Source organism: Bufo bufo, chromosome 1 (assembly GCF_905171765.1).
Source record: "Bufo bufo chromosome 1, aBufBuf1.1, whole genome shotgun sequence".
Classification (NCBI taxonomy): Eukaryota; Metazoa; Chordata; class Amphibia; order Anura; family Bufonidae; genus Bufo; species Bufo bufo.
In genome coordinates this window covers 170539495-170564583 of record NC_053389.1, presented here as the reverse complement: position 1 = coordinate 170564583, position 25089 = coordinate 170539495, and the positions used below count along the sequence as shown (strand labels likewise).

General features: G+C 46.7%; 1 protein-coding gene across 3 annotated transcripts in view; it reads left to right on the top strand.

The window, feature by feature from the left end:
* Positions 1-447: 447 nt before the first annotated feature.
* The window catches only part of PRDM10 (PR/SET domain 10), a 58562-nt gene continuing 33920 nt past the window's right edge, over positions 448-25089 (top strand). For 2 of the 3 annotated variants that reach the window (XM_040432016.1, XM_040432002.1), the window contains exons 1-5: positions 448-998; positions 18072-18257; positions 20117-20281; positions 21813-21872; positions 21983-22090. In XM_040432016.1, the coding sequence (XP_040287950.1) occupies positions 18189-18257; positions 20117-20281; positions 21813-21872; positions 21983-22090 (402 nt within the window). In that variant the 5' untranslated portion in view covers positions 448-998; positions 18072-18188. Of the gene's footprint in view, positions 1091-18071; positions 18258-20116; positions 20282-21812; positions 21873-21982; positions 22091-25089 lie in introns of all 3 variants that reach the window. The other variant, XM_040432011.1, reaches the window with a different exon arrangement.

Genomic DNA, 25089 nt, shown 5'->3' with positions numbered 1-25089 from the left:
TTCTAGAGAGCTGAGCCTCTAGGTGTAATGGTAACGCCCCCGTTGCTCATAGAGGCTCATTTGCATATATTAAAACTTTATTTTTCTCAGCAATGCGGACACATAGGAACATGGGACAGACACAGATGTCGTCAGCTGCCAAGCGCACATGTAACAGGTCAGCCAGTGTCATAGGTACAGATCTGCTGACAGATGTCCTCTAAGAAAAATGCGAGATGTACTGCTTTGGCGTTTCACAGCATCTTCACTTGGAATGAGTATTTCATGCAGAAAAATAACAGAAAGCTTGTCCTTCCGAGCCAATCAGGCATACAAATGGTGGGGTGGGGGGGGGGGGGGCAGGCAGGGCTCAGCCGTGTTACATGGAAGCAGGCCTGTAATCTGATTATATTCAAAAGACCAGAGGGGGCTGAGCCTTCTCTATCAGATGGGTTGTACCCTATTTTCACTACATTGCTATAAATGGTGGCTCAGAGGTTATACCTGCATTCAGGCATTACAAGGAGAGCACAGGTAGCAGGCACACCAGTATTGTAAATGGCACATGGTAGGTGGAGGGCCCTGGTACAGATTGGGCCCATTAGCTTTACATTACCACATTCACCCAGTGTGGCCCTTATCATCTGCTCTTATGAGCTCCATTGTTTTTTCCCCACATCCTGCAGTTCCACTAGTGCCCTCTAGGGGCGCACTGCCTGAAGGTCTAATGTATGTGCACAAGTGACGCTCTCTCTGATTGGTCGCCGATCCCTTTCTCTACTTGAGCTGAAGAATATATTTAGAAGTGGAAAATCCCCGATAACCCCACTACCCGGTTAATATTAATACTGTCATGGATCAAGGGCACTCTCACATCATATTCACAGTCTTCATAAACCCACAAAACCTTATTACTTCCTACAGAGGGAGCGAACCAATCAGTAGTCGATATTCTGTGGTTGCTAGGCAGATTATGCTAATGCGGGGAAAGACACCATCTCTGCAGCTACCATTCTGAGGTAAGAACGGGTTGGGAATTTTCATTTAAATTAAGAAATGTAATGGCTGAAGCGGGGCGGACCGGGCGCCATGGGCCCTCAGATACCCCGAGGTAGGTCGGGGAGGGGATATAAGCGGCTGGCAGCTTGTCGGGCACGTTTCAGCTGGTATTGGTTTCCTCCTCGTCCCGCTCGGTGCTGTGGGCTGGAGCCGGGGTTGTTGTCGTTTTAGTCCCACCCAAAATGGCGACACAGCTTCCTTCCCCTTTACCCCAAGGCTGTTTGCGCTTCGGTTGTGGTTCGGCAATAGCTGGTAGCCGTGATGGGTGTCACTGGTCCTGGCAGAGCCCCGCCAGACCCGTGTGGTGTAGGCCTCTCGCCCGAGGTCGCCCCGCCGACCAGCGCGTTGTGGTATAGTCCATCCCCCGCCCCCTTAGAGCTGATGGGACGCCGCATCTTACCCGCACCGGCCGGGGGGAGCTGCGGGGAATCTGGGGACTTGGGGACCAGGGCTATAGAAAAGAGAAGGGAGAGTTCTAGGGCTGTCTGGCCTGTACAGGTCCGGGCATATACAGGACGGGTTCATTGCTGGTTGAGGTGCAGTTGGGGCGGTGGACGACCCTAACCCCCCAGGTCCCCCCCACCACCCAAAGGATGGGGCTGACCGCTGCCTCACCGCTCTCAGAGCCTTCCCGCCGCATTCATCTAGTTAGGAGCTGCTTAGCAGTCCCCGGAACAGCATGGAACATAACGGCGGGGCCCTGGTGCGAGCATAACGTGATACCTGAGCCCCTATGTATCAACATGGGGCCCAAAGACTGTACCTGGCCGCCTCAGCCGGGTCTCATCCTGGTCCCCTATGTGTCAGTGTGTGGGCTGTGTATTAGGTGTCCATGTATAACCTTGGTGCCCCCCAAAAACATAAGGGGCCCCATGTGTCAATCTGATCTGTTGACTATGTAAGGGGCCCTGTGCATCACCCAGTAATTTGTATAAGGGGCCCTGTGAGTTGTTTAATATATGAGGGGCCCTTTGTGCCACCCTGTGATCTGTATATTACATAGCGGGCCTTGTGTGCCACCCTGTGATCTGTATCATGTATAAGGGCCCTATGCGTCTTGTCCTGTGATCTGTAGAATATAAAACCGGGGGCCCTCTTGAGTCATCAGTGGCCCCATATAACACTACCGGTCCTGGGACTGCTCGAGAAGCCGGTCGGGGGTGTGCAGCACATTTATGGCGCGCGCTGGTTTATAGGTCCCATATATATGGAGTCACTGGGGGAGAGACCTATCAAAGTTGGTGCAAAGGAAAACAAACGCGTTTAAAGTACACAAATAAACCCTTTATGTAAACGGACGCCTGTGATGTGCTGAAAAAAACGTATTTTTAAAATGGCATCTTTCTGAGGCATCCGTTAATGTATACTTTTTTATGTGCGTTAAATGTATGACAAAAACGTAATGTGTTCTAAGCCTTTGTTGCCCCTAGCAACCAATCAGAATTCTTTCATTTTCAGATTTCATTAGGAAGATGAAAGGTTCTAGCAGAGTGGTTGCTATTGGCAACTAAGCCACTTTTCCTTTGCATCTGTTTTGATAAATATCCCCCATTGTCCATCGATTTTTCAGCCTCTTCATGAAAACGGCAGATTTGACAGCCAGGTTGCTATGGGTGTCAAGCAGCATGTCCCTAGTAACCCGTTTTAGATTCTACACTTTTTTCAGGCTCCTGATGTTGATGACGTATCCTCAAAATAGATCATTAATATAGAATTGGTGAGGGTCCGACACGCTGCAGCCCACCGATTAGCTGTTCCCTGCAGACTCTGGCACTGTGAATGGAACAGGAACCACCGCTATGTTCAAAGTTAGGAAACTGCAGTCCGAATCCCATTGAAGTGAATAGAAGCTGAGCTGCAGTAACCCAGCATGACCACTGCACTAAGAACGGCGCTGTGCTTCATTTTCCATTCACAGTGCTGGAGGCTGCAGGGAACAGCTGATCGGTGGGGGGGCTGCATGACAGACCCTCACCAATTGAATATTAAAAGGCATCAGTGTTGGTCCCATGTTCATGTTCGCATTGCTGAGAAAAAGGATGGTTTAATATATGCAAATGAGCCTCTAGGAGCAACGGGGGCGTTGCCGTTACACCTAGAGGCTCTGCTGTCTCTGCACTTTGATAGGGCCAGGCATTGAAAACATCATCACGCCTGGCGCTGTCAATCAAGGTGGAGAGGGCACAGCCCGGACATTGTAGAAACGCTTGTTAGTGATTACCTGCTGGTGTAAGGCTGGTTTCACACGAGCGAGTGTCACGCTCCTGACCTCCCAGCACTGCCGGGGTCGCATAGGATTATATTGATTTATGATGCTATGTAACCCTTGCAGTTCTGGAATGTATTGGATAACACTGACATAATGCTGTCAGTGTTATCCAATACATTACAGGGGGCTTCTCCCCATACTGTGTAGGAGATCGCTGCATGGATATACAGCTTTCTCCTCCACTGACGAGCAAGTGATTGTGTGGGAGGAAACACTTTCTTCCTGACAGTCGTCTGCTCAATTGAGCTGTGTGAAGGGGCGCTAAAGATCGGTGCAGGATCACTAAAGTATGCATACAATTTAGGTCTCATGCACACGACCGTATGTATTTTGCGGTCCGCAAAAACGGATCCACAAAAAATACGGATGACGTCCGTGTGCATTACGTATTTTGCGGAACGGAACAGCTGACCCCTAAAAGAACAGTCCTATCCTTGTCCGTAATGCGGACAATAATAGGACATGTTCTATTTTTTTGCAGAACGGAAACGGGATGCACACGGAGTAACTTCAAAAAAACGCAACGGACACGGAAAGAAAATACGTTTGTGTGCATGAGGCCGTAGAGTAATTCTACATGACCAACTGCAACTCCGTGTTCACAATGGTTCTACCTTTTTCTTACATACTGCATTATTGATGTGTCCCTTTTTGTTTTATTAGGTTGAATTTCCATGTTCAGGCTTTTTGATGCAGTTTTTGAAGCTAAAGCCAGGAACGGATCACAAACAGAGGACACATAAAGGAAAGACTAAGGGAAAGATTTACTAATCCTAAAGATGGCCTAAACTTAAGCCTGTATTACACTCGTCGATTTTTCGGCCGATAATCGCTAATGAGCGTCCACATGAACGCTTGTTAGCGATCTTCTCGCAGTGTAATACTGCTTAAAAATCAGCATTTGCCGGCGGCAGATTGTACTTTCTAATAGTGATCTGCTGCCGGCAAACCACTAGACAGTATGGGGACAAGAGATGGCATAGCGTCCGCTCCTCGCCATACAGTGGAGGAGATCACTGCATAGCAGCAGTCTCCTCCGTTAGCTAGTGATTGCCGGGAGGGAACTCTTCCTTCCCGACAATCACTTGCTGATCTGTCTGTCTAATACAGGCTTTAGACCGGCTGTCTAGACCTGCAGCAGATTCATCACAGGGGCTCAGGCTGGATGATGAATGTGGTGCAGGGACAGACACTTTTCTCTGACTCTATGCCAACTGTTTGGCTTATGTCGAGACCGAATTTCACACCAGAATTGCGCAATTTTAGCGCAAAGTGTCACATTTTATACCACGTTTCTTTCTCCATGAAGCCACAACCCTTTTTCAGACTAGGCACTGGAACTTTCTCTAGTTGTGCCACATTGCGCCACGGCTTGGCACAATTTATGCCAATCAATCTTCTCATTTTGAATCTACATCTGGCTTTGTCTGCAAAAACTATATTAAAAGAAACCTGAATGTGAAAACCCAGCCTACAGCCTCATTCGCACATCAGTGTTCCACGTACAGCACACGTACCCATTGTTTTACCGTGGTCCATGGTCTTAGCACGGATGCATTCACCATTTTCTCCGTGTTCACGGATCCATCACGCCCATTGTAACCTAAGGGTCCGTGAAAACCACAGATGCCATCCGTGTTTCATGGATCATTAGGAAGAGATGCTCTGAATCTTTCACTGGCAGCTGTGAATGAGGCAGTTACAGGGAACATTTTTGACACAATCTGCACAATTTCAGCTGCATGGCTTGCACAGTTGAAGCTTATGATTAAAAAAAAAAAAAACCTTGTAAATGAACCCAATATAGGGGGGTGTACAGTTTCTTTTGGAAACATTGCTTTAAAAATCAGACAATGTGTTGTGCTCTGGCAATGTTTAAGACACATAATGACTAGCAAATTGCTGAGGACTATCTGTGTCCAGCAGGTGGATGATATCCCCTCCCCCTCCATGCTCCTTATGTGGTCAACTCAGAAATACTGGCAGCGATCTCCTGGTACACTACCCAAAAGTAGCCTCTGAGAGCCTTTTTTTTTTTTACAGGACACCACCTTTCTGTGGCAAGACCCAGTGTCTAATCAGACAAAACCTGTAATAGTTTACATAACTCCATGCCACGTTTTGCAGCAAAATAGTGTATTTTAGCTACTTGCGTTTGTGCTGCGTTCTTTATAAATGATAAGTTCTTAGGCTGCATTAACACATCCATTTCAGAGATCTGGTGCAGATGCCAGCTGTCAGCCTGCCAAAAATAAAAAGAAAAGGTGCATGCAACTTTTTTTGTCTGGCCGAAACCCAGAATTTATGCCGGAAATCTCATTGCATTGCGGTGAAGTAGAGGATCCAGCAGGCTGCTCTGCATGCAGCACTAATCTTATTGTCAAAATGACAAGACTCCACATTAGGACCCATGATGGATGACTATTGCTATATAAATTACATTCTGCACTACCAAGCATACAGGAGAAGACAGCACTACATACCTATTACATCCATTGATGTCTCCTCTGATCTAGGCCTCTTGCACACGAATGTATTTTCTCTCCGTGTCCATTCCATTTTTTTTGTGGACTGTATGCGGAACCATTCACTTCAATGGGTCCGCAAAAAAACGGAAGTTACTCTGTGTGCATTCCGTTTCCGTATGGCCGTATTTCCGTTCTGCAAAAAAATAGAACATGTCCTATTATTGTCCCCATTACGGACAAGGATAGTACTGTTCGATGAAGGGCCAGCTGTTCCGTTCCGCAAAATACAGAATGCACACGGATGTCATCCATATTTTTTGTGGATCCAGTTTTCGCGGACCGCAAAATGCATACGGTTGTGTGCAAGAGGCCGTAGATGTTCTTTCCTCATCTTCTCCATTCAGATCAGACTGCCATGATGTCTTCTTTCAGCCATGACCAATCTCTGCCGAGTTTCCCACACAGGCATCTTAGTTTCCTACTTTTCCATCATCCTCCCCACCAACTGAACATCCCATCCTGCCACCCAAATACTGTTCCTGCTATGCTCCCAATACTAGACTCCAAAACAGATAGCCCTGTGTAAATTCTAGTACCACACAGATAGTGCCTCCTTTAATAATTATTGCCACACGGTGCCCTCAAGAATAATTGCATCCAGCAAATAATGTTCATGAGAAGAATAATGCGATCAACATAGTGTCCGCATAAATAATTGTGCTAAGCTGATACTGTGCCAGGGTGACCCCCACAGTAATAATTCTCCCAAAGGTCCCACCAATAGTAATAATTCTTTCCCTATGAGCCTTTGAAAACAATGAGCAACAACTTTTCTGGCACTGTGCTCTGGACCTGGATGTTCATCTAGAACATGATTATGTGAGAGGAAATCTCTAATTCGTCATCTTGAGTCTTTCTTCAAGAGCATTAAAAAATAAAATTTCCGTCTGTCAAATTAGAAATTCAAAGGGACGGTCCACTTTTGCAGCCAATGGGGGATTTATCATGAGGGGGAAATTTGAAGCCAGTTTTGCTACATGTCTCCTGTTACTTGATAAATGTATCTCCTCATTAGACCTCACACTTTTGTCTAGAGAAGCTCCTCCAATTTCTCTACTCCACCCTCCTTATGGAGTGAGAGTGCGACTTTAAAAAAGAAGAAAAAAAGTATCAATTATAAATCTGGAGTAAAACTCACCCACTTTTCCACCCATATTACACAACTGGAGTGGTTCAAAAAAGTTTGAAAATTTTGCACAATCGCTTACGTTTTGCGCGAGTGCAAAAGGTCGCAAAAGCCCTATTATGTCGACCTTTCACCCCAGAGTTCTGGCGTGAAGGTATGATAAATCAGGGCCAATGTGTTTTTGTTTTATTCAATCTATTTAAAAAGCAAGATGAAGTAACTTTACAATAGGTCTTAAAGGGGCTGCACACACACAACACTTATCGCCTATTCACATTTTGGGGATAAGTGATCACATCTGAAGGATCTTTTTCAGGCCGCAATATTGAAATCTTGGCCTTAAAACACGACCGTGATCACAGTTTTAGCTGTGATTTAACCTTAATAGAGCAGTCAAACTGTATTTGTAGCTCTTAAGCCCGTGTAGAGGAGGGACAAGTGCGGAAGGAGAGGAGGAGGATCACAGACCTTTCTATTTGGACTTACGCAATAAACCTTCATGTTATCTAAATATAAATTGCAGAGCATCACATATGATGGGGTCCTTGTTTATTTTTTTTAATTAATAAAAGGAGTGAGAATCACTCCTCTACATCTAATTATCTGTTTGGTCCCTTAGGCCTCTTTCACACGGGCGTCCTGTTTTTGGCCGGATAAGATGTGGGTGCGTCGCGGGAAAATGCTTGATTTTTTTTTTTTAAATTTTCCCCGCGCGAGTGCAAAACATTTTAATGCGTTTTGCACGCGTGTGAGAAAAATCGGCATGTTTGGTACCCAAACCCGAACTTCTTCACAGAAGTTCGGGTTTGGGTTAGGTGTTGTGTAGATTTTATTATTTTCCCTTATAACATGGTTATAAGGGAAAATAATAGCATTCTTAATACAGAATGCATAGTACAGTAGGGCTGTAGGGGTTGAAATTTTTTTTTTTAACTCACCTTAATCCACTTGTTCGCGCAGCCCGGCTTCTCTTCTGTCTTCATCTTTGCTGTGCAGTAGGAATAAGACCTTTGATGACATCACTGCGCTCATCACATGGTCCATCACACGATCCATCACCATGGTGATGGATCGTGTGACGGACCATGTGATGAGCGCATAATAATAATTTAACTCACCTTAGTCCACTTGATCGCGCTGCTCGGCTTCTCGTCTGTCTCCTTTGTTGAACAGGACCTGTGGTGAGCATTCATTACAGGAACAGGACCTGTGGTGACGGCACTCCGGTCATCACATGATCCATCACCATGGTAAAAGATCATGTGATGGATCATGTGATGACCGGAGTGACGTCACCACAGGTCCTGTTCCTGTAATGAATGCTCACCACAGGTCCTGTTCAACAAAGGAGACAGACGAGAAGCCGAGCAGCGCGATCAAGTGGACTAAGGTGAGTTAAATTTTATTTTTTTATTTTTTAACCCCTCCAGCGCTATTTTACTATGCATTCTGTATTCAGAATGCTATTATTTTCCCTTATAACCATGTTATAAGGGAAAATAATAATGATCGGGTCTCCATCCCGATCGTCTCCTAGCAACCGTGCGTGAAAATCGCACCGTGTCCGCACAAAGAGGAGCATGCTGCGATTTTCACGCAACGCACAAGTGATGTGTGAAAATCACTGCTCATGTGCACAGCCCCATAGAAATGAATGGGTCGGTATTCAGTGCGGGTGCAATGCGTTCAACTCACGCATCGCATCCGTGCGGAATACTCGCCCGTGTGAAAGGGGCCTTAGAGTCATGTTCTGGAGATAGGTGTGGGTCCCACCTTTAGGACCTAGTCCTATAAGATATTTACCTTATTTATCCTACAGATATGCCATAAATTATCCAGATGGGACAACCCATTTAAGAGGTCTCTAATTATACTGGGAAACCATAAAATTTCCTTGCATCACCATTTTCTGAAACCCATAACTTTTTTATATTTCTATCTACACAACTTTGTGAAGACTCCGTTTTTTGCAGGTGAGCAGTAGTTTTATTGGTACCATTTTGGGAAACATGACACTTTTTGATCGCTTTTTATTCAGTGATACTAGTTAAGTTCATTATTGTTTATGTTTTTATACAGAATTTTTAATTTATATAAAAAATCCTTTCTATTTGAATTGTAGTCCCCTTAGGGGATTTGAACATTTTGTGCATTGATACCATAGACTGCAATAGTAGATTATTGGAGTCTGCAGCAGAGCTTAATTGGGTTGTCCGGGTTCAGAGCTGAACCCGGACATCCCTCCATTTCCACCCCGGCAGCCCCCCTGACATGACCATCGGAGCAGTTCATGCTCCGATGCTCTCCTTTGCCCTGCGCTAAATTGCACAGGGCAAAGGCATTTTTAGGAGGCTCTCCATGGGGCTGACAGGAACCCCGGTGACGTCACCGGCACTGATAGGCGGGATTTAGCTCTGCCCTAGCCAGTAAAACGGCTAGGGCAGAGCTAAAGCCCGCCCCTCAGAGCCGGTGACGTCACCGAACACACTGCTGGGCGGAAGTTACCGCCCGGCAGTGTGTTATTGAAAACAAAAAAGCCCATGCCCTAGCGTTTAGTGCTAGCCTCAGGGGGGCTGTCTGGGTGAAAAAAAAAGGGTATGTCCGGGTTCACAACCCCTTTTAATAGACTATTTGCTATGGCAGCCGTAGGAGCCTTCACAAGGCCTCAGGCTGCCATACCAATCGATCAGAGCCCCACTGTTTCACAGCAGGGGAGATGCTCTGGTCGCTATTGACCACAACATCTGGCAGTGATCATAGTTATCCCGGTCATTGCAGCTGGGTGTCAGCTATGTTACACAGTTGGAACCTGTGGTGTATGGAGCGGAATTACTAAGGCTAATTTCACACTTGCGGCAGAGTGATCCCGCAAGCAGTTCCGTTGCCGGAACTGCCTGCCTGATTCGGAAATCTGCATGCAAACGAACAGCGTTTGTAGACTGACCCGGATGCGGATCCGTCTTACAAATGCATTGCAAGAACGGATCCGTTATATATTTTTTTCACATTTTTACCGGTATGCGCAGCCGCCCTCCACAGAGCAGGGTAATAAACGGAGTGTGCACTGCGCAGCCGCCCTCTATTCATTTCTATGGGGCCGCCGAAAACAGTGCATGCGCAGACCGGAAGGACGGATCCAGCATTTTTAATACCGGATCCAGCACAAATACATTTCAATGTAAATTAATGCCGGATCTGGCATTCCGGCAACTGATCCGGAATTTTGGACAGAGATAATACCGCAGCATGCTGCAATATTTCCTCCGTCCAAAACGCCGTTCAGTGACTGAACTGAAGACATACTGATGCATCCTGAATGGATTTCTCCATTCAGAATGCATGGGGATGAAACTGATCAGTTCTTTTCCGTTATTGAGCCCCTATGACGGAACTCAGTGCCGGAAAAGAAAAACGCTAGTGTGAAAGTAGCCTAACAAAAGATGTACAGTTATGTCATTTTGCATTAAGGGGTTAGTAACAAGAAGCTATTTACTCACCATTGGCGCATTCTACCATTTCTTGTAAGGAGCTTTATTATTGGCTGTGTCTGGCGCCAGCGCCCCCTTGCATTACGCATGAGACACTTTATAAGTCATAAAAATTGATTTTACAAGCGTCATTGCGATCTCTGCCTCAGATGCTGTCGTCAGTGCTGAATGTGGAAGTTTTTTTTTAAGGGGTATTCCCATCACAGACAATGGGGGCATATCACTAGGATATGCCCCCATTGTCTGATAGGTGCGGGTCCCACCTCTGAGACCTGCACCTACAATGAGAACGGAGTGGGGTAATGAACGGAAGGTGAACTGCGCATGCGCAGCTACCCTCCATTCATTTCTATGGGGCCGCTGAAAATAGCCATAGAAATTAATGAGAGCAGGGGCCGCGCATGCGCGGTGCGCTCCCATTCACTTCTATGGGAGCAGCGCTTGGTGGTGGATGGACCCCGGGAAATCCGGGGTCCTCCAGCCACATCTCTCCCTGCTCCATCCTTGTTGTAGGTGCGGATCCCAGAGGTGGGACCCACAACTATCAGACAATGGCATATCCTAGCGATATGCCCTCATTGTCTGTGATGGAAATACCCCTTTAAATCTTAAAGAATACCTGAGTTTTCAAAAAAGTGTGAATAATAGCTGTGCTTTATTGTAGAATCATAATTGTAAAGCAGCAGGTCTTTTTGGTCTTCCCTAATGTCTTAGGAAGGGGGATCAGACTTAAGACACACAGGAACCTTTCTGCTCTTCAAAAGTTGTGTAGGGGCAGTGTTTCTCTCAGACTCGGCTAACCGTCACACTCCCTCATGTCCTGTGAACTGGCTCTGTTACTAGGGATGGATCTAGACCAGTGAAGGGGAACCTTTTAGAGACAGAGTGCCCAAACTGCAACCCAAAAACCCACTTATTTATCGCAAAGTGCAAACACAGTGATTTACCCTGAATACTACATACCAATATGGTATATCTTCCATGTACTTGATCATTTAGCTATAATAGCCTGCCTACATTCAGTGCGCTGCCTGTGCTGTTCATAGTGCGCCCTGCGCTGATGAATGGCAGGTAAAGTCTAAGGCATATTGGTACACCATAGACTTTTTCCAGGGTGCGGGTGCCCACAGAGAGGGCTCTGAGTGCCGCCTCTGGCACCTGTGCCATAGGTTTGCCAACACTGATCTAGTCTAACAACATGCAGTGGACTGCAGATTAGGTGGAAGCAAGACCCCTAGTGGCCATGACTTTACAAAAGGTCTTTTTTTTTTTTTTTTTAAAGGGAGTCTGTCACCTCCATATGGCCATATACAGTGCTTACATTGTCCTATAGCACACCTATACATGAATGTAATAGTGCCTTTTTCTTTACACTTGCAGAAGCTTGAAAAACAAAGTTTAACTCATGCAAATGAGCACTCGGAAGTGCCCAGGGGCGGCGTTCACTGTGTTGGAGCTCAGGGTGCTCTGCCTTTTTTCATTGTTTTCCCTGTCCCAGCCTCTGCCTAAGCCCACCCTCCTATTCCCTTGCGTCATCCTTCAGTCCTGCCGAGATCCTGCGCACTGCCCCGCCGGGGCATGCGCACTGCGATGCCTATTGTGGGCACGGCATCGCTTTAACTACGGCGCATGTGCAGTGGTTAAATGTCTTGCGCCATTCGCTGGCGCATGTGCAGTGGTTAAAGCGATGCCGTGCCCACAATGGGCATCTCGGTGCGCGGGATCTCGGCCGGACCGAAGGATGACGCAAGGGAATAGGAAAGCGGACAGAGCAGCCTGGGCTCCAACACAGTGAACGCCGCCCCTGGACACTTGCGAGTGCTCATTTGCATATGAATCAAAGTTAGTTAGTTTTTTAAGAAAAAGACAAAGGTACTATAACATTCATGTATAGGTGTGCTATAGGACAATGTAAGCGCTGTATATGGCCATATGGAGGTGACAGATCCCTTTAATGAGGTGATTTAGAAATGTGTTAATTACATAATTCTTTCTTAACTGTGTGAAAGTACAGTGATTCTTTAAGTACCAAGCTAGGCAGCATCTTTGACAGGTTAAGCCACCTGGGGAGGGTTTTAACATTAATGTGATTGTTAGGGAGCCTTCACACATTAGTTTTTAATGGTGTTATGTGCGTTACAAACTCGGCTCCAGCTGTTATCAGAAGTTCTATGGCAAATATGAAACGCTGGACACAGGATTTTTTTTATTTACTAGATTTTTTTTCTTTAGTAGGTGGTGTTTTTAGTCTTCAGATGTGTCCGATACTGTACGGAAATGCCTCTCTGCACGATTGTATGAAACCTGTCCTTAGCAGGGAAATGGTTAAAACTGAGGTGAGCGAATCGGATTCTTTCAAAATCAGCCTTCTGGAGCAGCACCCCCCTCATTGATTGACAGGAACCCAGACGCCGGCTGCACCTACACAGTCGGTATCTCCGCTGCCCAGGTAGCAGCAGATCCTCTGCTTTTGCCGATACTGGGAGCATCTCTTCAGGTGTGAGAGTGACAGGAACAGGCGAAATGTTCGGCCCTGTCAATCAAGGGGGGAGGATGGCAGCCCTATAAGCAGGGGGGCTCCGATTTTGAACAAATTAAATTCATTAGAATCCACTCCTCTCTAGCTAAAACATCTTGCAGTTTGGAGGAGGTGTCAGAAATCTGCGCCCCCTTGACAATACTTTGCTATAAAACGGTCACACATTTGTAATGGTGCCGTTCTCCTGGTAGTTGGGGTATATTCTAGAAGGCAGAAGAAGTAGCTTGTCATACAGTTATGCTTTTAGGGGACCACTGTGTCATGGTGGAAATGTGAGAGCCCCGAAGTCCTCCTTGTCTATGTTCTGCCACCATTTGTGTCCCGCCTGCTCCTTCCTCCCTCTCAGCCATTTTCCTCCCATCTAGAATGTAAGCGGTGAGGAAATGAATGGTAGGAATCCTGTCCGGATTTATGGGAAGGCATGGAAGCGTGGCGAATGGAGGAAAATGAGCGAGTCAGGCAGGAGCGCCTAGTGAAGATAAACCGTGGACATAAACACATTGGCAAGGCCTGGCAATGAATCAGCCCCGCAGCTGCCAGTGCTTATAAATGGGGTGAGGCGTGAGGGTTTATGGCTCTGGCGGATACCCCTGTTCAATACATTGAGACCGTCGTACATCAGATTATAAGAATGTGACTGCATTTCTGTGGGATTGTCTGGATTATTCTTTATTAGTAATCTGTCTGTGTGGAAGTCTGCCATATCTGTATGGGGATCAGAGGGCCACATATGATGTTCACCAGGGCTAAGCGGGGTGTTGGCACAGCAGTTTTACCTTTTTTAGGGTAAATGCGCACGTTGCAGATTCTTGCGCAGGAAAACCTCGGCGTAATACAAGTACCAGCAAAGTGAATGAGATTTCTGTTTAGAAAACCTCAAGCCTTGTTCTTTGCTTCATTCATGTTCTTCATGGACCTGTATATTTTTTCCCATCGTGATGTTTTATTAATATATTTTCTGTCTGTACATAATAATCAATACCCCGGCACTTGGCTTCATTTCGATGCCAGAAAAGTCCTGCAGCAGAACATCAGAAGCTGATGGCCTATATGGTATGCAGCCTCATTCATCTGGCAAGGATGGCTGAGTAGTTTTACTCCCTTCTCCTCAGATACTGATCCAGGCACCCAGGTGCAGGCGGCGGTTTCTGCGTGGGAGGCTCCTGCAGGATTTGGCTTTTCTACAATTGTCTGATTATTGCTTCTTCGCCTGCTCTGCGCTATTCGTAATGTCTATGACCCAGGGAGCCACATACCAGGCTGCAGCATCCAGCGGTGCCACCTTACCTCTGCACGACTGTGTGTGTGGTGCAGCAAACCCCAGCGCTGTATTCCATGGTTTATATTACTTATGTATTTGGCAATTGCATGAATGACCATTTCCTCATAAACATGGTATCATTGGAATTTCTACCTTGCTGCATTGTCCGTGTAGGCAGCAGAACACATTGCTCTTGTCCTGCCTGCTCTGTATTGTGCTGATGGATTTGCTCTCTTATTATGGAAGTGCTAATTATGCAACTCCTTCTGAAGATGTTGGCATCTATTGCACCCTAAGGGTACATGCACACGTTCAGGATTCATGTGCGGAGAATCCGCACTGAAATCCGCAGGTGTTCGCAGGCAAATCTGTGCGGTCAATCCGCATTAATTGGTGCGGATTTGCGTGCGGATTTGGTGCGGATTCAGTGCGGATTTTCCGCATGCGGATTTCACTAAGTGAATGAAGAAAATCCGGTCCGGAAAAATAAAATTAATTGACATGTCGCGGATTTTAAAATCCGCACCGCAGGTCAAAATCCGCGCGGAAAAAATCTGCATCGTGTGCATTGAGAATTTCAAATTCTCATAGAATACAATGGACATGACCTACGGTGCGGATTTTCCGCACGCAAATCCGCGCGGAAAATCCGCACGCAATCCTGATCGTGTGCAGGGGGCCTAAGGGCTTCTGACTTAAAGGGTTTCTGTCACCCCATTAAACAGTTTTTTTTTTTTTTTCATTAATAATAATCCCTATAGTGCGATCTCTTGATACATAATAAAATTAATCATTTTGATTCAGTAGATTTAGCTAAAAAACGATTTTTAAAATATGCTAATTACCTTGCTACCAGCAAGTAGGGCGGCTACTTGCTGGTAGCTGCCGCATCCTCCGTTCGTAATAACGCCCCCTCGGCATGCTGATTGACAGGGCCAGGGAAGGGAATCCTTCTCTGCTGGCGCTGTTCGAATTCGAAATCTCGCGCCTGCGCCGTACCTGGCTTCAATCGGCGCAGGCGCACTGAGAGGCGGCCGCTCTGCTCGACCGCTCCATCCTCAATGCGCCTGCGTCGATGACGTCATCGCATACACCCGGAAGAGAAGACGCCGGCCAGGTACGGCGCAGGCGCGAGATTTCGAATTCGAACAGCGCCAGCAGAGAAGGATTCCCTTCCCTGGCCCTGTCAATCAGCATGCCGAGGGGGCGTTATTACGAACGGAGGATGCGGCAGCTACCAGCAAGTAGCCGCCCTACTTGCTGGTAGCAAGGTAATTAGCATATTTTAAAAATCGTTTTTTAGCTAAATCTACTGAATCAAAATGATTAATTTTATTATGTATCAAGAGATCGCACTATAGGGATTATTATTAATGAAAAAAAACAAAAACTGTTTAATGGGGTGACAGAAACCCTTTAAAGGGCTTGCAGCAGATTGATCCAGTGGCTCACCGTATGGAACGTTTGGTCCACGTGCACACAGTGCATATTACACAAGGATCTACAGTAGTAATACAGCTAAGTAGATGAGAGTCTAAAATCTCATGTACACAGTGCAGGAATTGAGGTGCGGTATGGATTATGAAATCAGCACGGAAATTGCTTGCGCAGATTGCAAAGGGTGAGATTGGGGCAAATCTGAATGAAAATGTGCAAAATGTGCTATTTTCACATTGCGGATCCAGCAGAAAATGGTGGGAATCGGCTGGACATAAAACGCTGCGTGTAGCAGTTTTTGTCTGGCTGATTCTCTGCCTATTTGCTGGGTAGCAGCCGGATCGCTGCTGGACCCCATTATAGTCAATGGGTTCTGGCGGGTAGGTGGCAATATAAGGCAAAGCCGGATCCAGTGATCTCCGGAACAGGCTACCAGGGAGGCAGCCGCAGGTGTGAAACTAGCCTTACACACGCAGATTTGGGTGCAGAAATACTGCGGAAGCCACATAAACGACACTACCATGTCCATTTATCCATAGGGCTCTTTCACACGAGCGAGTGAAAACCAGGAGTGAGGCCTACACAGAGATCAAGTATAATGGAAAGATTTTCACCAGTTTTGGCTCACAATCACTGATGGAAATCACTTGTGTGAATAAGGCCGAATGCACACGGATGTGAGCGGTCCGTGGTATCCGGGCCTGGCATCCTGCTGACAGCAGAAGCGCATGGCGTCATTGGTTGCTATGACGCTGTGCGCTTCATGCCGCCGCTGCACTACAGTAATACACTCGTATGATCTATACCAGTATATTACTGTAGTGCAGTGGCGGCATGAAGCGCACGGCGTCATAGCAAACAATGACGCTGTGCGCTCCTGCTGTCAGCAGGATGCCAGGCCCGGATACCACGGACCGCTCACGTCCGTGAGGCCCGTTCAGCAGCTGCAATAGCCCCACCAGCTTATGTTAGTTGGGGATCCATTTGCAGCACCCCCGATTTCTCTGCTGGATGGTACAAGCGCATCCAGTTCTGTCCTGAACCAATCAACATCAAACGAGTGAATCAACGCGGCAGATGGAGCAGTTCTGCTCAGCACCAGAGACTCTCTTATGGAATGAGATTGCAAATATTTCATCAAATATCAAGCTTTTCATCCTGAACCGTGTTAGACGCTGAGGTCTAAAAATAATAAGTCTTCACTCAATATCATCAAAAGCCCTTGTCAGCTGGAAGCTCCCCGGCTGCTCATTAAAATGCGGAACAGTCGGAAAGTTGCGGTTGTTTAGTGGGATTAGGGAAATGAAGTTATGAGATTCTGCCGGGTCGGTGCGTCGCTGGGATTAGATCAAACATGTAGGTAAGAGCTGGAGGAGTCTTACGGCAGAGCTTATATTAAACTCCGCTCTGGGAATGAAGTCTGACAATGGCCTTCAGCTTCATCATCTTACGTTAAATGTCTTAGCTTGCCCAAACATTTAAAGGGGTTATCCCATGATTAATGCATAAAACAATTGGACATCACACAGCACGTGACAATCTCTTTCTAACAAAGCTATAACCAGCCCTGTACCTCACATGGATCCAGAGATCTCCCCATTCATTGCTCCAGTTGATCTGCTAGATTTAATTTCTAGCTGGCAGCTCAGGGGTGTGTGTCCTTTCTGCTACAGCTGGTGGCAGTTGAAAAATGGATCTGAGAACGTGCTGCCACCTCGGTGAGGCGGACAGAGAAATTGAAAAAAGATCAAACAGCAGGTGGCGCTATACGGACTGATTTTAATAAATAGCTCAGTGGCTGTACAACATTTATAATACATGCAAAAGTATTCAGATCCAGGTGCTGGACAACCCCTTTTAAAGGGGTTGTCCGGGTTCAGAGCTGAACCCAGACATACCCTTATTTTCACCCAGACAGCCCCCCTGAAGCTAGCATCGGAGCTAAATCGCGCAGGGCACGGGCTCTTTTGTTTTCAAGAACACACTGCCGGGCGGTAACTTCCGCCTGGCAGTGTGTTCCGTGATGTCACCGGCTCTGTGGGGCGGGCTTTAGCTCTGCCCTAGCCGTTTTACTGGATAAGGCAGAGCTAAATCCCGCCCATCAGTGCCGGTGACGTCACCGGGGTTCCTGGCAGCCCCATGGAGAGCCCTGGTACGCAGGGCAAAGGAGAGCATCGGAGCATGAACTGCTCCGATGCTCATGTCAGGGGGGCTGCCGGGGTGAAAATGGAGGGATGTCCGGGTTCAGCTCTGAACCTGGACAACCCTTTTAATGGCAGGTCTGTTATTTGCCTAGTGAAATGATCTGATGGGCATGTTAACTATAAGTTGTGTGTCTGTAGATGTTGATTGTAGGTGATTTCACGGAATTGTACTTTCTTGCAGCCATGTCACTCAGACTGACCATACTGTTTATGAGTGGAGACACTGTAGACAGATGAGCTCTCTGTATTCAGATCCCGAGGTGGAGAGTAGTCGCTGAGTTGGACCTCTTCATTCATAATGGATTCCAAGCAAGAAAGTCCTGATGTGTGGCCTCCTGCAGAAGACGAGACGTCCAATACTACCCAGGTAACCATCTTCTTAAGGCCTTTAAACGCACAAATGTAGGCCGTCCGTGCCTGTATTGCGAACCGCAGATGGTTGATCTGCAGTATACGGGCACTAGCCATCTGCACTCTGTATCACGATGCGGACCCATTGACATGTTCTATTTTTCTGCAGAGGCACGGATCGGAAGCCCAATGAAGCACTACAAATCCGTGGGATTTCACTCCATGCCTCTGCGCGGCAAAAAAAATTGAACATGTCCTAATTTTTTTCCCCCCAGATCGCAGACCCATTCAAGTCAATGGGTCCACATCCGCAAGCAGCGTGCACGTGGACGGTGCCTGTGCATTCCAGACCGCTATTTGCGGTCCACGATATGGGAATGGATGGCCTACATAGGTGTGTGCATTAGGCCTTACGGTAACTAAACCTTTGTTTAAAAAAATTAAGCTGCAAAAAACGCCATTCAGAGTGCTCTGCCCCTTCAGCTTTCATTGGCTCTACTTGGCATTTTGAGTGTGTGGCGTACAGATCCATAGAAAGCACACCCGCTGAAAGAGCAGAGCTAATGGGATACGGAGGGGTGGAGCGCTCTGAGTGGCACTTCTGCACCCTCTTTTTTTTCAATAAAGGTTTAGTTTTATCAACTGCATGGTCTTACTTATTCCCATACATCTTTCTATGGCCTGAATGGGAGGAATAATTCAGGATAATCTCTAATAACTTCAAATGAACCACTAGGAACATCTGATAAGAAATGAAAAAGAGCCATATTCAATTCAGCTGTCGGCAGAACCACAGTTTGGCCAACAGTCGTCTCTCCTGATACCCCCATACATCTACAATATCAGTTGCTGAGTATGTATGTGTTTTTAGTGGAGAGAGGTGAGAGGTTGCTGCCAGGATCAATTGGAGGAGGCAAATCTCCCAGGAGAAGAAAAGAATCTGTTGAAAAAATTTAGTTTGCTCAATCTTCTCCTCCAACATAATCTGTTGGGAACTCCCCAAACACATCAGATTATCAGCTGTCCCCACAAAAGCGGCAAGATCAGTTGACAATACACTGTGTATGGGAACTTTTAGGGTGGTGTGCTACATACAATGAAAAAAACTCTGTTACACAATGGCTGCTGCTTCCCTGCTCGCCTGCTCCGGCGCCTACAGGTTCTGGTGGCTCAGACCCGCCAGCCTCTCTCTCCTAATTTCCAGCGTGCTAGGATGCTGGACTAGCTCTGTCCATCCATGCAGGATGTGGCTTGCTTGCTGGCTAGGGTTCTCTTTGTCCATATTGCGCATGCTCCCTCCCGCTCTTAAAAAGGCCAGTGTGTGCACCTTATTTTTCCCCATCTGCAAAGATGTGCTGTTCTAGATTTCTCTGCCCATCTACCAACGTCTTCCAGTTTCCTGGATTTTGACCTTATCTCTGCCTGATCTCCATTATGATCATGATCTGCCTGCCTTGACCTTGGCCTGTACCTGACTACGGTTTTTGCTGAAATCTCTCTGCACTAGTGTCTCTTGACCTCTGTGGTAGCAACCTACTCCCCTGCAGCGAAGTCCAGATCCCTGTACAGGGTTTAAAGGATGAAGCCATGGGGGAAGGTGTGGCATTTAGAGAACGCCCTTAGCAGTAGTCCTAAGACAGATCTGTTCAAGTGACACAGCGGATCCACATCCACTTTGTAACACTCAAGAATAGAAATAATAATCCATCTGTAAGGCTGGGTTCAAAATTGCAGTGTGTGTTCTGTTAGGAGTCTCTGCCGCAGATTCCTGGAAAAATGCAGGACAAAAACTGTTAGAAACACACACACACCCTACACTATAGATGAGGTCTCTAGCTTTTACCTTTGCCATTTTCATTTATTTTCCGTCTGCAGGTGCATTTTGTTCGAGATGGGGGAGCTGTTGCACAGATAGTCTACAGTGATGACCAGGATCGGCCACCGCAGCAGGTGGTTTACACTGCAGATGGCTCTTCGTTCACTTCAGTGGAAGCCTCAGAACACACCTTGGTGTATATTCACCCTGTGGACGGCTCACAGGTATGAAGGGTAAATGTAAAAAAATAACAAAAAACTACTAGCTTTTTGTGAATCACAAAAAAAAAAAAAAAATCGACAGTATACATTAAGTGCTCCAGGAGACATATTGTCTAACCCTTAGACCACTCTGGATGGGACGGAGGCTCCTGTAGCAGAAGACCTCCTCTAATGCAGGTGGAAATTAGATAAACTATGGCCCTCCCCTCAGCTAGGTCCTGCTGTTTGGTTTGCGGACCAGCCAAAATGAAAACTATTAAAAGGAGATATCTTTCTAGATTTCTGCTAAATTTTGTGATGCGATCTTTTTTTTTTTTTGTATTCTTTGTCACTTGATTAAGTCTTAGAAGATTTCTTACTGTTCTTTTTCATTAGTAAGGCTGGTTTCACACGGGCGTTGGCGGGAACATGCGCGATTTTTCCGCGCGAGTGCGTTTTGCACTTTTGTGAGAAAAATCGGCATGTTTGGTACCCAAATCCGAACGGGGTTGTGTAGATTGTATTATTTTCCCTTATAACATGATTATAAGGGAAAATAATAGCATTCTTAATACAGAATGCATAGTGCAATAGCGCTGGAGGGGTTAAAAAATAAATAAAAAAATAAATAAAAAAATTAACTCACCTTAATTCACTTGTTCGCGCAGCCCGGCTTCTCTTCTGTCTTCTTCTTTGCTGTGTACAGGAAAAGGACCTGTGGTGACGTCACTCCGGTCATCACATGGTCTATCACATGATCCATCACCATGGTAAAAAAATCATGTGATGGACCATGTGATGACCGGAGTGACGTCACCACAGGTCCTTTTCCTGTACACAGCAAAGAAGAAGACAGAAGAGAAGCCGGGCTGCGCGAGCAAGTGGATTAAGGTGAGTTAAATTCTTTTTTTTTTTTTTAACCCCTCCAGCGCTATTGTACTATGCATTCTGTATTACGAAAATAATAATGATCGGGTCTCCATCCCGATCGTCTCCTAACAACCGTGCGTGAAAATCGCACCGCATCCGCACTTGCTTGCGGATGCTTGCGATTTTCACGCAGCCCTATTCACTTCTATGGGGCCTGCGTTGCGTGATAAACGCACAATATAGAGCATGCTGCGATTTTCACGCAACGCACATGTGCACAGCCCCATAGAAATGAATGGGTCCGGATTCAGTGCGGGTGCAATGCGTTCACCTCACGCATTGCACCCGTGCGGAAAACTCGCCCGTGTGAAAGGGGCCTAATTGTTAGATGCCCCCTAATGATCTTATTAAGCAGACAGGAATAATTTCATATTCTACTAAATATTCACATACTCAACCGTTTAATTGCGGTTGTTCTGAAATTATTTAAAAGTCCATTTAAAAAAAAAAATTTACTGCTTAGTTTTGTTTTAACCACAGCCTTATTCATTGTATTTTTGGGATTATAATTTCCCCATTGATTTCAGTGCTTGTGAGGGGTAACTGGTTTTTCCATGGAACAAGTTCTAGGAACATCATGTCAGGTACATATATTAACATAGTAGGAATCTATATTCTCTTTTAGACGCTTTTTACTGACCAGCCCCAGGTTGCGTATGTCCAGCAAGATGCCACCACACAACAGGTAATAAGACGTTATAACTCCGGTTGTAAACTACATTTCTCACTCTACTGGTGTTTGCACTGTGTGATTGTATATATCTCTGTTCAAGTAAATCTTGGATTATGTTGCAGGTTACGGTATTGCTGCCACCATCACGAACCATGAATGCTGCAAACCTAGCTCTGCTCAGCAGTGTCCCCGAATCTGCTCAAACTATGTCATTAGAACCAGTGCCACAGGTAAAGAGTCATACTGAATAAAAACTGTGGATAGGGGAGGGAATAATTAACTAATCACTAGGGGTCCGACTGCTAGGTCCTGCACTGGGGGTTCATTCCTCCATCCTGATGGAGCAGCAGGTCGAGCATGCACCCTGCTGCTCCATTTATTCTCTATGGGACTGCCAGAGATAACTGAGTACAGCTCAGGATTGGGGAGTGTCCCAGCAATCAGATCCCCACCAATCATTTTGTTATCTATTTGTTAGCTGTTTGATTCCTGGGAGCACAGCACTCCCAAGAGAAAGCTTTTCAGATGCTTTGGTCATAGTTGACCTCAGCATCTGAGGAGTTAAACATCTGTGGTCAGCGTTAACACTGATCGCAGGCATTCGCCTCGAGTGTCTGCTTGACAAATTAGGCTACTTTCACACTTGCGTTTGGGGTTGCGCTTGTGAAATCCGTTTGAGGGCTCTCACAAGCGGCCCCGAACGGATCCGTTCATCCCCAATGCATTCTGAATGGATAAGGATCCGTTCAGAATGCATCAGTTTGGCTCCGTTCCGCCTCCATTCCGCTCTGGAGGCGGACACCAAAACGCAGCTTGCAGCGTTTTGGTGTCCGCCTGGCCGTGCGGAGCCAAACGGATCCGTCCTGACTTACAATGCAAGTCAATGGGGACGGATCCTTTTGACGTTGACACAATATGGTGCAATTGCAAACGGATCCGTCCCCCATTGACTTTCAATGTAAAGACAGGAGTGCCTATTAATATACCATCGGATCGGAGTTTTCTCCAATCCGATGGTGTATTTTAACTTGAAGCGTCCCCATCACCATGGGAACGCCTCTATGTTAGAATATACCATCGGATTTGAGTTAGATCGTGAAAACTCAGATCCGACAGTATATTCTAACACAGAGGCGTTCCCATAGTGATGGGGACGCTTCAAGTTAGAATATACTAAGAACTGTGTACATAACTGCTGCCTGGCAGCCCCCGATCTCTTACAGGGGGCTGTGATCCGCACAGTTAACCCCTCAGGTGCCGCACCTGAAGGGTTAATTGTGCGTATAATAGCCCCCTGTAAGAGATCCCTCCCCAGTTTTAAATTCATTGGTGGCCAGTGCGGCCCCCCCTCCCTCCCCAGTATTAAATTCATTGGTGGCCAGTGCGGCCCCCCTGCCTCCCCAGTATTAAATTCATTGGTGGCCAGTGCGGCCCCCCTCCCTCCCCAGTATTAAATTCATTGGTGGCCAGTGCGGCCCCCCCTCCCTCCTTCCCCAGTATTAAATTCATTGGTGGCCAGTGCGGCCTCCCCCCCCCCCCCCCCATTAATTAAAATCCCCCCCCCCATCATTGGTTGCAGGGGAGAGTTCCGATCGGAGTCCCAGTTTAATCGCTGGGGCTCCGATCGGTTACCATGGCAGCCAAGATGCTACTGCAGTCCTGGCTGCCATGGTTACTTAGCAATTTTAGAAGCATTATACTTACCTGCGCTGTCTGTGGCCGGCCGGTCGCTCCTCCTACTGGTAAGTGAAAGGTCTGTGCTATTAGCAATGCGCTGCACAGACCTTTCACTTACCAGTAGGAGGAGCGCCCGGCCGGCCACAGACAGCGCAGGTAAGTATAATGCTTCTAAAATTGCTAAGTAACCATGGCAGCCAGGACTGCAGTAGCGTCTTGGCTGCCATGGTAACCGATCGGAGACCCAGCGATTAAACTGGGACTCCGATCGGAACTCTCCGCTGCCACCAATGATGGGGGAAGGGGGGGTGATTTTAATTAGGTTGGGGGGAGAGGGGAGGCCGCACTGGCCACCAATGAATTTAATACTGGGGAGGGGGGCCGCACTGGCCACCAATGAATTTAATACTGGGGAGGGAGGGGGGGCCGCACTGGCCACCAATGAATTTAAAACTGGGGAGGGAGGGGGGTCTGGCCCCTGCTGTCTGGCAGCACCTGATCTCTTACAGGGGGCTATGATACGCACAATTAACCCCTCAGGTGCGGCACCTGAGGGGTTAATTGTGCGGATCACAGCCCCCTGTAAGAGATCGGGTGTTGCCAGGCAGCAGGGGGCAGTTATGTACACAGTTCTTAGTATATTCTAACTTACTGATGGGCGTGCTTTAGCGCTGCCCTAGCCTGTAAAACGTCTAGGACAGCGCTAAAGCCCACCCATCAGAGCCGGTGACGTCACCGAACACTCTGCTGGGTGAAGCCTCCACCCGGCAGTGTGTTATTGTAAATAAAAGAGCTCCGATGCTAACATCAGGGGAGCTGTCTGGGTGAAATTATTTAAGAAATTTTGGATCAGGATTCATACAGGATGGTATTGGTGGGTCCGCCCCACGATTACTAGAATAAGTAAGTGGCTATTGGCCTTACAGTACTTTTTTTTAAAAGGGTATTCCCATCTGGACATTTATAGCATATCTTTTGGATTTGCTATAAATATTCGATAGTTGCTGCTCCCATTTCTTGTTCCCATCCCAAGAACGGGTCCCCGACCTGAATGGAGAGCAAGTGGTGCTTGCGTAACTTTCTCCATTCCCTGCTATGAGACTTCGGAAAATAATCAAGCACTGGATCAGCTATTTTTGGAAGTCCCATAACGGTGAATGGATGAGTGGCCACGTATGTGCAGTGTCCTCTCCATTTATTGCCCAGGGCAATGCCTAGCTATTTTCAGAAGTCCCATAGCAGTGAAAGGAAAAGATTTTGCAAATGCCCCCATTCTTGAGACAGGAATGGGCCCAGAAGTGGAACCCACATCTGTTGGACATTTATGGTATATTCTATCTATTTACAATAAATGCACAGATGGGAATACTCATTTAATGAAGCCAGTCAGGACAATGGAGCATAGTGGTTGGTTTATTCTAGCCCTGACTGATATTATTATTAGGCACTCCTCAGTTCTGAAACTGGCTCCTCATTGTGACCTTCTGATGTGACTCTTTTCTCATTTAATATACTGTAGAACAGGGGTGCACAACCTTTTTTGGTCTGGGGG